Source organism: Ochotona princeps, chromosome 28, assembly GCF_030435755.1.
Source record: "Ochotona princeps isolate mOchPri1 chromosome 28, mOchPri1.hap1, whole genome shotgun sequence".
In the NCBI taxonomy this organism is placed as follows: Eukaryota; Metazoa; Chordata; class Mammalia; order Lagomorpha; family Ochotonidae; genus Ochotona; species Ochotona princeps.
Window position 1 is genome coordinate 10,435,756 of NC_080859.1, and position 12,962 is coordinate 10,448,717.

Consider the following 12,962-nt stretch of genomic DNA (forward strand, 5'->3'; position numbering starts at 1 on the left):
AAAAAAGGATCTTATTTCAGTAAAAGAAGTTTGCAAACATCTTTTAGACACTGCACACAGGTTGCAAAGCAAAATTCTCTTGCCAGGTTTTGTAGAAGCTGACATTGAGAAAGTTGAGGCCTTCTGACAAAAGAGTCTGTCAGTGTCAGCTCCTGAATTGTATCCTTTCCTGTCCATCACTGTGCAGGTGAAGCAAATGATTGGATTCAGTCAATGCTGTGATTAATGAGTTCCTCTCTGGATTTGGGACTGCCTATCAATCATGTCATTAGGGAGAATGTGCCCTGAAAGAGGCAGACCTTAGCCAAGGAATAACTGCATTAATCTTAATCTGTATATGCACCCAGCCAGCCAAGTCAGGGTCACCATGATGAAAAACAATAATCTTCAACTCGACAAATTACTTTGCAAAGGCAGACATTTCTTCACTTTTGGGGCTGTGTGTTCTTCAGAATCTAAGTTGACTGTTTACAGCTTGAGTGTTGTTATAAAGTGAAGGTTATTTTAATGAATAGGGATGCTTTCAGGCAGTGTGTAAGACAGGCCAGGCTCGCAGCTGCCCCCTTTCCCTGGGCAGTCATTTTCACCATCTCCAGAAAACCAAGGTCAAATCTGAGTGCAGCTGAAAGAACGTGACCCCAGTGACATCATGGAGTCCCAGGGTAGTCGGCATGGGAACGGAAGAGTTAATTTACAGAACTATGAGTAGTTTTACAAGCCTTCTAGTTGATATGCTTACGTAAAAATCTTCTTTAAAAAAAATATGGCTAATCCAAGGAAATTATTTATCCAACACGGTTTGAAATACATTTTTTTTCTCAAATTGCAGATTTCCGAACTCAACAATCAGTTCCTGTCAAATAATTAGTGAAGAAGACATAGCTTTGTGCTAATCATTCAGAATTTTTGAGGGCTGTAAGTCAACTTTTAAATCAACAATTTTTTGTTTGGGATGCATGTTGTAAGAGATGACTAAATAATCGGCTGACCCATTTGTTAATCAGCAAACATTGGCCAAACAACTCCCTGCCAGGGAATACACCAAAGTATCAATGCTTAAGTTAAAATCAGTTCATAAGATAAACAAAAAAAAATCTTAATATTTGAGTTTCTGTATATAAGTATGTTACTTAGTGCTTTAAATGGATCTTTTGAGATACAGAGCTGCTAAATTTGCAGTATCATAAATTTAATTTTGTAACTATAATCAGATCTATTTTACTCTTTTTTCCTCTCCTCGGTAGACCCTCTGCCATGCATAAAGACATCTGGCCTTAATCTTTTAGTCATTACATTAAAACCTGTAAATTGGTATTGAATGCAAATCTAAAGATGTAGAAAGTCATTGTCAATGTTAGCAGGCGTTTTCCTGACAACTATTGTTAATTCTACCATGTGACACCACAAAAGTTTCCAGCAGTCAGTTTAAAATGGCAGGCAAGACCATGAAATTCTGGATGATCCATTTTTCTCCATTTGCATGAATATAGTCTTCTAGATGAATATAGACAAGAGTACTCATTATCGTAATACCAGCCAGTGAATGCATTTTAACAGTTTGTAAACAACAGAGGGTTACTAGTTCTAACCTTGATTTTGAGAATTTAGTGAATTCCATTTAATTTTCCAGACTCAGTAACTTGGATGAAGACTCCTTTACAGAGCCCATTTACACATTTACTGGCCCAGCTGATTTTCAAAGTTGCTCTTCTTTTTCAGGGCTATGAACTAGTGGGAGCAACCACAGCTTGGAGCCACTTCAGCTGAACGTATTACTGTATCTGTTAGTCACACAGATGTATTTTTTTAAAATGGGGGGATAACATGGCAAGCCTTTAGAAAAGAGGGCTGCCTTAGTGATCCATAGACCAGCTGAACCGGAATTCTTTTATCAGTATCATGCAACCCTATATCCAAACGGTAATTTTCAGACAGGAGGACTCTGGGTACACATTTAAATTCATCGGACACCCTTAAGAATCTCTGCAATATCACAAGACCCTTTGCTCGTGGTAACACACCGACAAGACTGACAATTTCATACAGAAGCAGCTAGGGGTGTTTATAGGCTCGAGTGTGATGGGCCCCGGCTGCCCTCCGGGGGTCTTATATTACCAGATGACAAATGTGTACCTTTCTGACAATCAGGTACACAAAAAGCAATAAAAAGCCTTTTCTGTTCATTCATTTCTTCTTAATCTAATCTCCATTTATAAAAAATGCTCTGGGCTACCCACGTGATAGACACCTGTTTGCACACTGAGAAGTGATGAAACCAAAGCCTCCTAGGCTTACCTACCACCCTTTTAATCAGAAACCTTAAGACAGTGGCTAAACCAGTGTAATGTTCCAGTGAGGCAATGAGGTTTAAACATTACGAAGACAAGGAATGTCTAACAACACAGCTTTTCATGGGAGACTTATCTCTCTTTTTTTTCTCTCTATATTCATCAAAGTTCCCATGAATTTTGCCAAATAACCACTGCTGCCCATCTGACAATATTTTTGTTGTTGCGTCCTGGTGGTTTTGTTAGCATGAAAGCCTTGGATGAAGTGCAAAGGGGAGGGGACATGACTCTACCATTCAGCGCTCAGTCTCTTTGCTTTCCACAGTTGACGCTCGATCCAGTTGGGCTTCTGTTGCTCAATGATCTGGATGACCTTTTGGGCCATCTGATTAGGGCTGCTCGGCTCTCCCATGATGCTTTTCAAACACACACAAATCAAACCGAGTTTCTCTTTGCTCCATCTGTCCAGGCAGGCACCTGTTAAAAGTTCCGCGGTGTTTCCATCTTCGAATATCCGACATATAATTACAATCAAGTTCCAGACAAGCAGGCCAGCTTTCTTCAATTCAACAAAGTTTTTTGACATTTTTCTCTCAGACAGAAAAAAGAAGTATTTAATTGGGGGAGGCAAGCATGCAATCACTGTAGGTAACTTGCTGATTACAATAGATACTGCCTCAGCAGCAAGCCTTGCGAAGCCTGGGGAAGAAAGGAAAGAAAAGGCATGATTAATATTAGCATTTGAGTTCCACTGCATGGTTTTGTGTTGTGTGGGGACGTCTAATTTTTGTGGAGAAAATTGTTGAGTACAGCAAGAGGCTTGACACATTCCACCTGGGTCTCCTGTATGCTCCCTAAAATTCCCCAAATCCCCAAAACTGTTCTTTAATTCTGTTCACCTCCCTTAAATGAAGACTAAACAATTCAGAATTATCATTTATATCTTTATCTTTCAGGACTGCAGCTTTCAAGTACCCAGATGTCCTCCTAATTAACAGATGCAAATGGGCCCCTGCAGGACCCCTCTTGGATACTTAGTCTTTGATGAATCTGACTCCCCCCATTAACGGTTCCCTTCTGGAACCCAGGACAGAATCAGCCCAGCCCTACCCAGGCCTTACTCCTCCTGGCTTCCTCACCATCCCACCCAATGCAGTCTCTTCATCCCCCTCCCAGTCTACGGTTCTTCATGCACTGAAGTCCATCTTGTTACATTCGCAACAGCACTGAACTGTCACTCTCCAGTAAAAGATACTGTGCCAATGTAAATTTATTATTTAAAGCATTTTTAAAAATTTATTTGCAACGCAGAGGGAGAAAAGAGGAGAACAAGCAAGAGTGAGCCAGAAATGAGGGAGCTCCCAAACACTGGTTTACTTCCCCTGGTGACCCTCAAAGCAGGGGTGGGCAAGGCTGAAACCTGGACTCCAGAACTCAATGCAGGACTCCCACGTCGGAGGCAGGCACCTGGCTTTTTAAGCTGTCACCTGGTGCTACCTCACAGGTATGTGTTCGCAGGGAACTACAGTGAGGACTGGAGCCAGGCACTCTGATGTCAGATGCAGTGTCTCGATGGCTCATATCCGCTACCATAATTTACCTCTGCATTTCATTTTCTATGAAGTACCCTCTCTGTAAATTTCAGCACTGCATTACTCTACATCACCAGAGCCTAGTCCCTCACACAAGAGTTGTTCAGTAAGTACTTCTGGAATAATCTGTGGAACTGATAAACTGGTTCATGTTTATCATCTATTCCTGCTGTGTGTTTGTGCCCCACACTAGTTTCACTTTGTGCTAGCATCTATGAAGTGCACATATTTGCCAAGAAGTCCTTGGCCTTTTAGCTGATGATTCTGAGTTCTCCCTTGCTTCGTGCTAGTTTTCTCCTAATTGGGTTCCTGATGTTCAGATGGGAAAATTATACTGAATTTCTCACTTGCAGCTTCTGAACGGCTCAGTTTTTGCCACTCTAGGCTTGTAGGAAGTAAACTAGGTGACAGAACTTCTCTCTGTTTCTCTCTCCTCTCAACCCTTCTGTCTCTCAATACATATTAAAAATTAACTGGAGTTGCTTTAATAAAAGTTTGTGACAGCTAAGTCCAACACACTTTCTAATTATCTCATAAGATTGCTGTATTAAACAAGATACATATGAAAATGCTTAGTTCAGTATTTGGATAAAAAAAAAACACACACACAGCAGGAATAGATGATAAACATGAACCAGTTTATCAGTTCCACAGATTATTCTAGAAGTACTTACTGAACAACTCTTGTGTGAGGGACTAGGCTCTGGTGATGTAGAGTAATGCAGTGCTGAAATTTACAGAGAGGGTACTTCATAGAAAATGAAATGCAGAGGTAAATTATGGTAGCGGATATGAGCCATCGAGACACTGCATCTGACATCAGAGTGCCTGGGTTCAATTCTTAGCTCCAGTCCTCACTCTACTCCTCTGCTACCTGTGAGGTAGCACCAGGTGACACCCACCTCCAGCCTCAAAAAGAAAAAAAAAAGATGCTGCTTGAGTCCAGGCTCCGCTGCGGATTCAAGTTCCTGGTAATGAAATTCTGAAAAGCAGGAAGTGACTGTTAGCTTTTTTCCACAAACCTAAGGTGCCAGACACAGTAAGTGCACCACAGGAGAGGCCTTTATTTCAGTGAGGGAGGTAGGGAGGTAGCAGGAAGCAGGGAGAAAGTGAGAGCAGAGAGAGAACAAAGGAAACAGGCGTCCCTTACAGCCTGGGGCAGTGGAGCAGTGAGTGTGGCCTCAGGCATGGCAGGAGGTGGCTGCGGCCAACACCAGGAATACATGCCTCAGGGGATTGGTGCAGTGGCAGCGGAAACCTGAAGGTCTCTAAGTTTAATTAGACAAGTGGGCCTTAAGGGGGATGAGATGTAGGAGGCTTAAGGCAGTGCTGGATAGCCAGGTATTCAAGGAAACTGAGACCTAGGAGAGTTAAGGCAGTACTGGGTAAGCAGGAATTCAAGGCATTTCAGGGTGGCATCGAGTACAGGATGGCGGAGTCAGTCCTCAGTCTCTCCTTACAGTGAGGGCTCAAGGAGTTGGGTCCCCTGCCATGCTTGGGAAAGATCTGCACTGAGCTTCTGGTGCCTGGCTTCAGAGTGACCTGTCTCCCATCTCCTCACTACTGTAGCCACTCACAGAGAGAGCCCGCAAAGAGCAGATCTCTTTTAAGTTCTCACTCTCTACTTTCCAACAATGACATAAACATTTAAAAATATATGGTGTAGGTGGTCCACTTTCCACTATCCAACAGGCAAAAACGTTTATGGAAATAGGACTTACAAATATCCATCACCAAAGAGGTCAGATATTCTTAAGAAACAAATCAGAAAACATTTCATTTTGTATTTTTAAGGAAAAGGGTCAACAATTACAGAAACTCCTTATTTGGAATATTTTAGCTCATATTACAAAATTCTGTCTTTTGCATTCTTTAAGTGTAAACATCTATGCTATTTTTATAAGTGATACCAGGTTTTATAAATATATTTTACCTAGAGATATTAATAAAGAGCTCTAGATTTTCTGCAAAGCAGGCTCCATCCATGCCTTGCAGTAGCATGTGGTGTATTCTGGTTGTGGATTTTTCCCCTCAGCAATCTGCATGGGAACCCTGGGGATAGTAATGCCATCCCTCCAGTGTAACCATTGCTCTCTCTTTCCAGAGCCACTGCTCCCATGAAAACCATGATTTCAGCAGTTTTCCCATGAAGAGCTCTTTCGCTAAAAAGGTCATTTACTGTTGAGAAAATACCATCTCAGGTGTGCCCTTCGATTAGTTGTTGTCAAAGAGACAAAGCAAAATAAGACAAGTTCCTTTTGTTTGCTCTGTCAAACACAACAGCAAATGCCCAAGAGCAGAGCTATGCCAGAGCCGACCAAACTTTCATCCAAGCGTGCGGTAACTCTCCTGCTGGATAATCTATGGGAGTATATGTGTCTTTGAATCGTCGATTTTTTTATGCAAAAGTATTTGCTGACAAAGAGATAAAGAAATGTGTTTTCGCGTCACCAGAGTGCTTTCCATGTTCTGTCATTTTTACTCTGTCACGAAGTACAAATGTTGCCTCGAGGTGGTACCAATTCATCTTTCACTGGGTTAGAATTGAGGAGAAAGATGTTTAAACATTTATCATTGTTCAGAGTAATTTTGCAAAGAACATGATTGCACATTGTTTGAAGCATCATGGAAAAATTACCGAGGTTTGTCTTTATGCTTTGGTTGCTTGGTTTTGAAATTCTTTTCTTCTCTAGATGTTGTCAATCTATCTTTACCCAGTATGTCAGGGATAATGCTCACTTTGGAGGACTTACACTTGACACTGACGTATGGGAAACCATATTTCAAATCTCCCCCTCCCCACATGCAGATTTCCATTCTGCTGCCTCTCCAAATCTCATCGGGTCATCACTGCTCTGCCTTAAAATATGTCTGAGTGTATGAGAAATAGAAATACATGAGGTCTTTTCCACTTTGCTACTCCTTGTTCTTCCCTGTCTTCTCACCAGGAGTTGATTTCTTGATTTTTGTGAATGTCGGTTCACTTGTGGTTCCAGAAGGATATGTTAAAACTAGGTTGTGTGTGGTCAGTGGTACAGTAGGCTAATCCTCTGCCTGCGGTACTGGCATCCCATATCAGCACCAGCTGGTGTCCTGGTTGTTCCACTTTTGATTCACCTCCCTGCTTAGGGAGGGTGGGGTTCAAGTCCCAGGGATTCTGCATCCACATGGGAAATCTGGAAGAAACTCCTGGCTTCAGATTAGCCCAGGTTTGGCCATGGTCATGGTCACCATTTGGGGAGTGATACTACCTCTCTCTCTCTCTCTCTCTCTCTCTCTCTCTCTCTCCCTCCCTCCCTCCCTCCTTATCTCTATAACTGTCTTTCCCAAAAAGAATAAATCTTAAAAAAAAAAAAAACTAGATTGTTTGGCACAAATGACAACTTTCGTCCACCTGCACACTGAAATGTCAAGGAGTGAGGAGGCCCTGCCCAATGGCTCTCTCCCATTCTGCAGCACTCCTTGCTCTTCTTGTCCTGAGCTTCCTCATATAGGGTCCCCAGAACCACACAGGCTCACCAGAAGACCAAAGCAGGGTTCCAGGGTCAACCTCCATGTAATATGGTAGGAAGGTTTAATTTCATTCTTATAACACACCAAAAAGCTTTGTGCCCCTCCCCTACACTGTTTCTACCCACTCTGAGACGGTTACACTGGCCTTTAAGCACCAGCAGGTGTACTGTATTTACAGCCGAACCTCCAATACGGTATCTGAGCTGTGACAGTGACTCACTTAGTAATCCCTGCTGAAAGAGCAAAGGACTGAATACATGATTTACAGACTGGCACATAAACATTGTCTGTCTGGGGACTTTTTCATCACCTGTGAATTCCTCTAACCACGGAGTACCAAACCCAGTATACACCATTTCTCCCTCTAAACTATGATAAGGTTAGCTTATAAATTAGATACCATAAATGATAACAAAATAATGCTACCTCTATGGCATGATCTATCTCCTGAATTGTTTCAAATGTATGAAGTGCGCCAATGCCAGAACAAAGGAGAAGTGGCAGCCACTTGGACAAGGAAGAACTTCAGTAATGAACAGGTGACATTTTCAATTTTCAATTAAATGGCTTTACCAGCTTCAAAGGCAGTTTAATAAGGCTTGGATAGAATTAAGTATGATGATGAAAGGTCACAGATAGATAATTGATTTGAGTTTTTAACAGAAGGTCAATGGAGAAGAGCCTCACTACTTGGGAACTCCACAGAGAAGGATTCAATAAAGGCTAGTCCCTCCAACTGACATCAGGGGATTTACCTAGAAATGTTCTTATTGACAGCTTTTGTGGAGTTACATAAAAATACTCTTCAAAATACATTTCCAAGCAATCATGCAAATTCTGGGAATGTCAAAAGATATGGAATAGGCAAGAATATTTAGAAATGCAATCAGTGAAGGTCTAATGCAATCAGTGAAGGTGACAATGAGGACGATTCTGAAATATACCTGGTAGATCCTTCCTCTGAGTAGGAACAATTGTGTCAACTCAGAATTCCAGCTGTTGGGGAAAACACGGTGGCAGGAAAAACCAGATCGTTTTCACAAGGGCCACTGTTTTCCTCCTAAAAACTGCACATGTACGTGTATTAATAAGTGCAAAAAATTATTAATTGGTGGCTGCAGGGGAAAAACTTGAAGGAAAGTCATGAAAGTGAATATCAGAGTCATCTAGAGGGAACATTTTAGATTACTCAATAAATTTAAAGGAAACTAGTTAAAATCGTGTGGCTGTTTAGTGAATACTACTCAGTGAAAATTAAAAATAACACAAATTCTAGACGGCAAAGTGACCATCGTAGTTGTTTCCATTTCTAATGACCTTGATTGAGTGGCTCAGAGTGAAAAAAAAGGAAAAAAAATGATTAAGGGTCCCAAATATTCTTCTTAGTAGAAGGAAGATTAATACTGTTTAGCTGTCCTATAATTTTTAGTATTTTACTTGATTGCATATCCTAGAAAACCACCTCATTAATTTTTTTTAATTATTTATTATTTAACTTCATTAATTACATTGTATTATGTCACACAGTTACATAGATACTTGGGTTCTCCCACCCCTCCCCAAACCCTCCCACCATGGTGGACTCCTCCACCTTGTTGCATAACCACAGCTCAAGTTCAGTTGAGATTCCCCCATTGCAAGCGTATACCAAACATAGAGTCCAGCATCTTATTGTCCAGTCAAGTTCAACGGCTTCTTAGGTATACCCTCTCTGGTCTGAAGACAGAGCCAGCAGAGTATCATCCCAGTCAATTGAAAGCTCCAACATACCATCAGCAAAAATTTACATCATTATGGAATTAATTGACATAGTAATGAGTAACCAATATGTTAAAAGTAAATGCGAGTTCCCAGCCACCTCATTAATTTTAAAGAACACTCTTACCTTTACTGAGTTCTTTCTTTTGGGTCTCTCGTGGTATGTAGCAGCATTCTTTGGGAATACTCTCAAGCAAACGTTCAGGGACACACGGCTTGGTTGGGTTTGTCTCACGGTTTTTCCTAGAGGTCATCACAGATATGGTCTGCTGGACAATGTCCTTCACGGCTTCGGTCAGCGCCAGCCTCAAGCATCGGATGACCTCTAGCTCCGACTCCGTGCATGTTGAGACTTTAAAATCACACAAAATAGTTTGGTTAGCAGGATCTGGCATCGGATTGTACTTGCTTAAACGGGGATTCAATGTTGTAATAATGTAGCTTTAAAGCTACAGGAAAGAAGACTTTCTTTTAATCAAGAAGCCACATTATTGATAACCAATCAACTACTCATTTGAACAACAGGATACAGGGTCGCAAGACCTTGGGCCATCCTCTGCTGCTTTCCCAGGCCACAAACAGGGAGCTGGATTAGAAGCGGAGCAGCTGGGATACAAACTGGCGCTCATATGGGATCCTTTTGGTTGTAAGGTGAGAATTTAGCCACTAGGCTACCACACTGGATCTGGAAATTTCTTCTTCTTGGTAATGAATGCAATAGAAATAAAGCAAGAGTAAATAGCAGCCTTTTAGTTTTGGACTGTGCTGTTGGGAATATAAACTATATGACCTTCTTAGATGACAAATGGGCAATCTAAGTCATACCAAAACTTTAACTAACATTTTACACACCTGTTGGCTCACTTCCTTTCTATAAGCTTATCTAAAAATTAATTGAGAATAAACAAAAGATTCAATGAAAAGCTGGAAATAATTTAAAAATGTCCACAAACAGGTGATCTGTTTGATCTGTTTCATCTAGTATATCTATGTAATAAAACTGCCTACTATGTAGCTAAAAATAAATTCAAGTTACAACATACTATTTTTTATTAAAAATTATATATTTACACATATAATATGGTTGAAAATATATACTATGTAAAGCTCATGAAGATGAACAATGCCTGAAGCCATTTCAGGATTTTGGTTCACAGGTTTTTGAATGTGAGCTAGAAGACCAAGGAGAGACACTAGACATGAAGATGACTGCTACAACGGTCACGATCCTTAATGGCCAGTTCAGAATTTTCTGTTCACGTCGGCATTTTTCTTTCCTTAATTCCTCCTTTACTTCTTGTTTCTTTCTTCTTTTCCTACTTTATTCTTAAGCAACCAGATACACAAGACCACATTTGCTGTGTGGTGCCATTTACATAAATGTCCAGAAGAGCAAATCTATATGGACAGAAAGGAGACTAGTAGGTTGCCAGGAACTGAGAAGTGACTGCTAATGGATACCGGGTTTGTTTGGAGAGCAACCAGAATATTTTAAAATCAAACAGTGCTAACAATTGTCTAGTTCGTCAATCTACTAAAAATTGAACAACATTGATTAAGAGGACGACTATTATTAAAGATTTATTTATTTTTATTGGAAAGTCAGATATACAAAGAGGAGGAGAGACAGAGAGGAAGATTTTTCATCCACTGATTCACTCCACAAGTGGCTGCAACGAACGGTGCTGTGCTGATCCTAAGCTAGGAGTCCGGAGCCTCCTCTGGGTCTCCCACATGGGTGTAGGGTCCCAAGGTATTGGGCCGTCCTTGACTGCCTTCCCAGGCCACAAGCAGGGAGCTGGATGGGAAGCGGGGCCACTGGGACACGAACCAGCACCCATATGGGATCCTGGCACATGCAAGGCAAGGACTTCAGCTGCTATGCTACTGCTCTGGGTCCAAGAGGATGAATTTTATGATACATGAATTTAATCTTAACAAAGTTGTTATTAACATTATGATGGAAGGACAAGAAGGAGACACATATTGAACATATTAATATCAAAATATGATTTGATTTAGTGCAGGTATCAGAAGACTTTTTCTGCAAATGGTACTACAGTAAATATGTTAAGCTGTGAAGAGTCAGATGATCCTAGTTGCAAATATTCAATTCTAACCACTGCAGCACATCAACCATATATAATACATAAACTAAGGACTTAGCTATTTCCAATAAAGGTTTATTAGCATGATGGGCTGAACTTAACCCCAAGGCACTAGTTTTCCAGCTTCTAATTTAGCAGGTTATTTCTTGACAGTGCTACCAGCTGGCAGTAAGGTATGGATGCTTTCCATGAAAGGAGGGCAAAGGAGATGATCATTTTGTAGTGGTGGATTCCAACATGGTAGAAACAGAGCTGGGTGAGTGCATGCTCCAACATTCGAGTTTTTCTGCAGTCAGAGTGCTTTATGTTGAAGGCAGAATTAGAGGAAGAAGACAGACATGAAGTGATTAGAACCGAATGTAAAACGTTTTTCATTGTACAATGAAAAATAGAGGACTGCTACATGGAAAAAAAATGCATTCAGAAAAAGAGGAACCTATGCCTACCACGGAAATACATCTCTGATACCAGTTTGTTTTCTTATCACTTGCTTCTTTCTTTTAAGGAATAACTGTAGAACATAACTGAGATTGGCTAAGTTAATTTTGTTAATTAGCAAATCAAATTTAATAATGAATGTTAGGTCACTTCTGAAAGTAGTTATACAATAAATCACTCCCAAATCAGTTTCTGATGAGTGATATGACTACATTGGTGACCAAAAATTGATATAATAAACAACCAGAATATGACAGTCCTTCGAAAAGCTCATAGAAAATGCAATGAAAAGATAACTTGATTTCAGTGCAAAGTTTCTGAAATCTATCCACAGTTTTTTCATGATATACATTAAACATGCGCAGGTTTGACAATATTTTGCACCAAAGTAAGCTTCTCGTTTAATTGCATTCTCCATGAATATTCTGAAGTACACTCATACAGCATAGTAATAAGCCTTTCAGGTTTAGAGGCGTTATTTAGGAAATTTGTATTTTCACTTGATAAAGTAGTTCCAAAGAGGCATGCGTTTAATTACAGAAATATATTGTGAGAAGTATGTTCTTAGAAAATTTAACCACTGTGTGAGCACCAGAGAATGGCCTTATACATTCAGACAGTTAAGACATCCTTCAGCCATACAGACCCAATCTTAGGAAACCACCATCAGACAAGCGCTCCACCACCGACTCAACGTTGCTAGCCAACATATAACTATAATATTTTTCTGATGGCATTTCCACTTGAGGTAATCATGTTATTGTTGAAAATGATCGCAACACTGGAAAATAAATCTACGCTGTAGCAATGATGAAGTAACCGGTTCCAGATTTACCTTCCTAATATAAAAGCTAGAAAATGTAGGAAGAAAATGCACGAATCAACGATTTTCAGATACTAGAAAAGAAACAAAATTGGTAAATCTGACAGCCACCTGTTTTTCACTTCAAGGGACTTTCAGATCGCAGTTCCGGAAGGAGAGTCAGACAAGCATGGAAATCTAGCTGAGATAAAGAGACAGAGATTGGAGGAGACAGCTGGAGTTTTCTGGGAAAAGTGCCAAAAAGGATGGAGCAACGCAAAAACAGAGCTCCTGAAAGCTGCACAGGGTACACTTGCAGTGTTACACAGTGTTAAGCTGGCCATGGCAAAGTTTACTCTAGGAAGTCAGGCAAACAGCAACTATCAGAGCTCTGATGAGACTGGCTCATGCTTGAGTTCATCCCAGAACTGGGAGACACACTGCTTAACCAAAACATTCAATG

At 40.6% G+C, this 12,962-nt stretch overlaps 1 protein-coding gene across 3 annotated transcripts in view; it reads right to left on the reverse strand.

Annotated features, from left to right (window-relative positions):
* Window positions 1-12,962, reverse strand: part of KIAA0825 (KIAA0825 ortholog) — a 297,939-nt gene that overhangs the window by 161,519 nt on the left and 123,458 nt on the right. For all 3 annotated transcript variants that reach the window (XM_058656342.1, XM_058656343.1, XM_058656344.1), the window contains exons 15-16: window positions 9,279-9,503; window positions 2,582-2,987 (exon numbers count right to left, since the gene is read on the reverse strand). In XM_058656342.1, coding sequence (XP_058512325.1) covers window positions 2,582-2,987; window positions 9,279-9,503 — 631 coding nt within the window. The remainder of the gene's footprint in view (window positions 1-2,581; window positions 2,988-9,278; window positions 9,504-12,962) is intronic.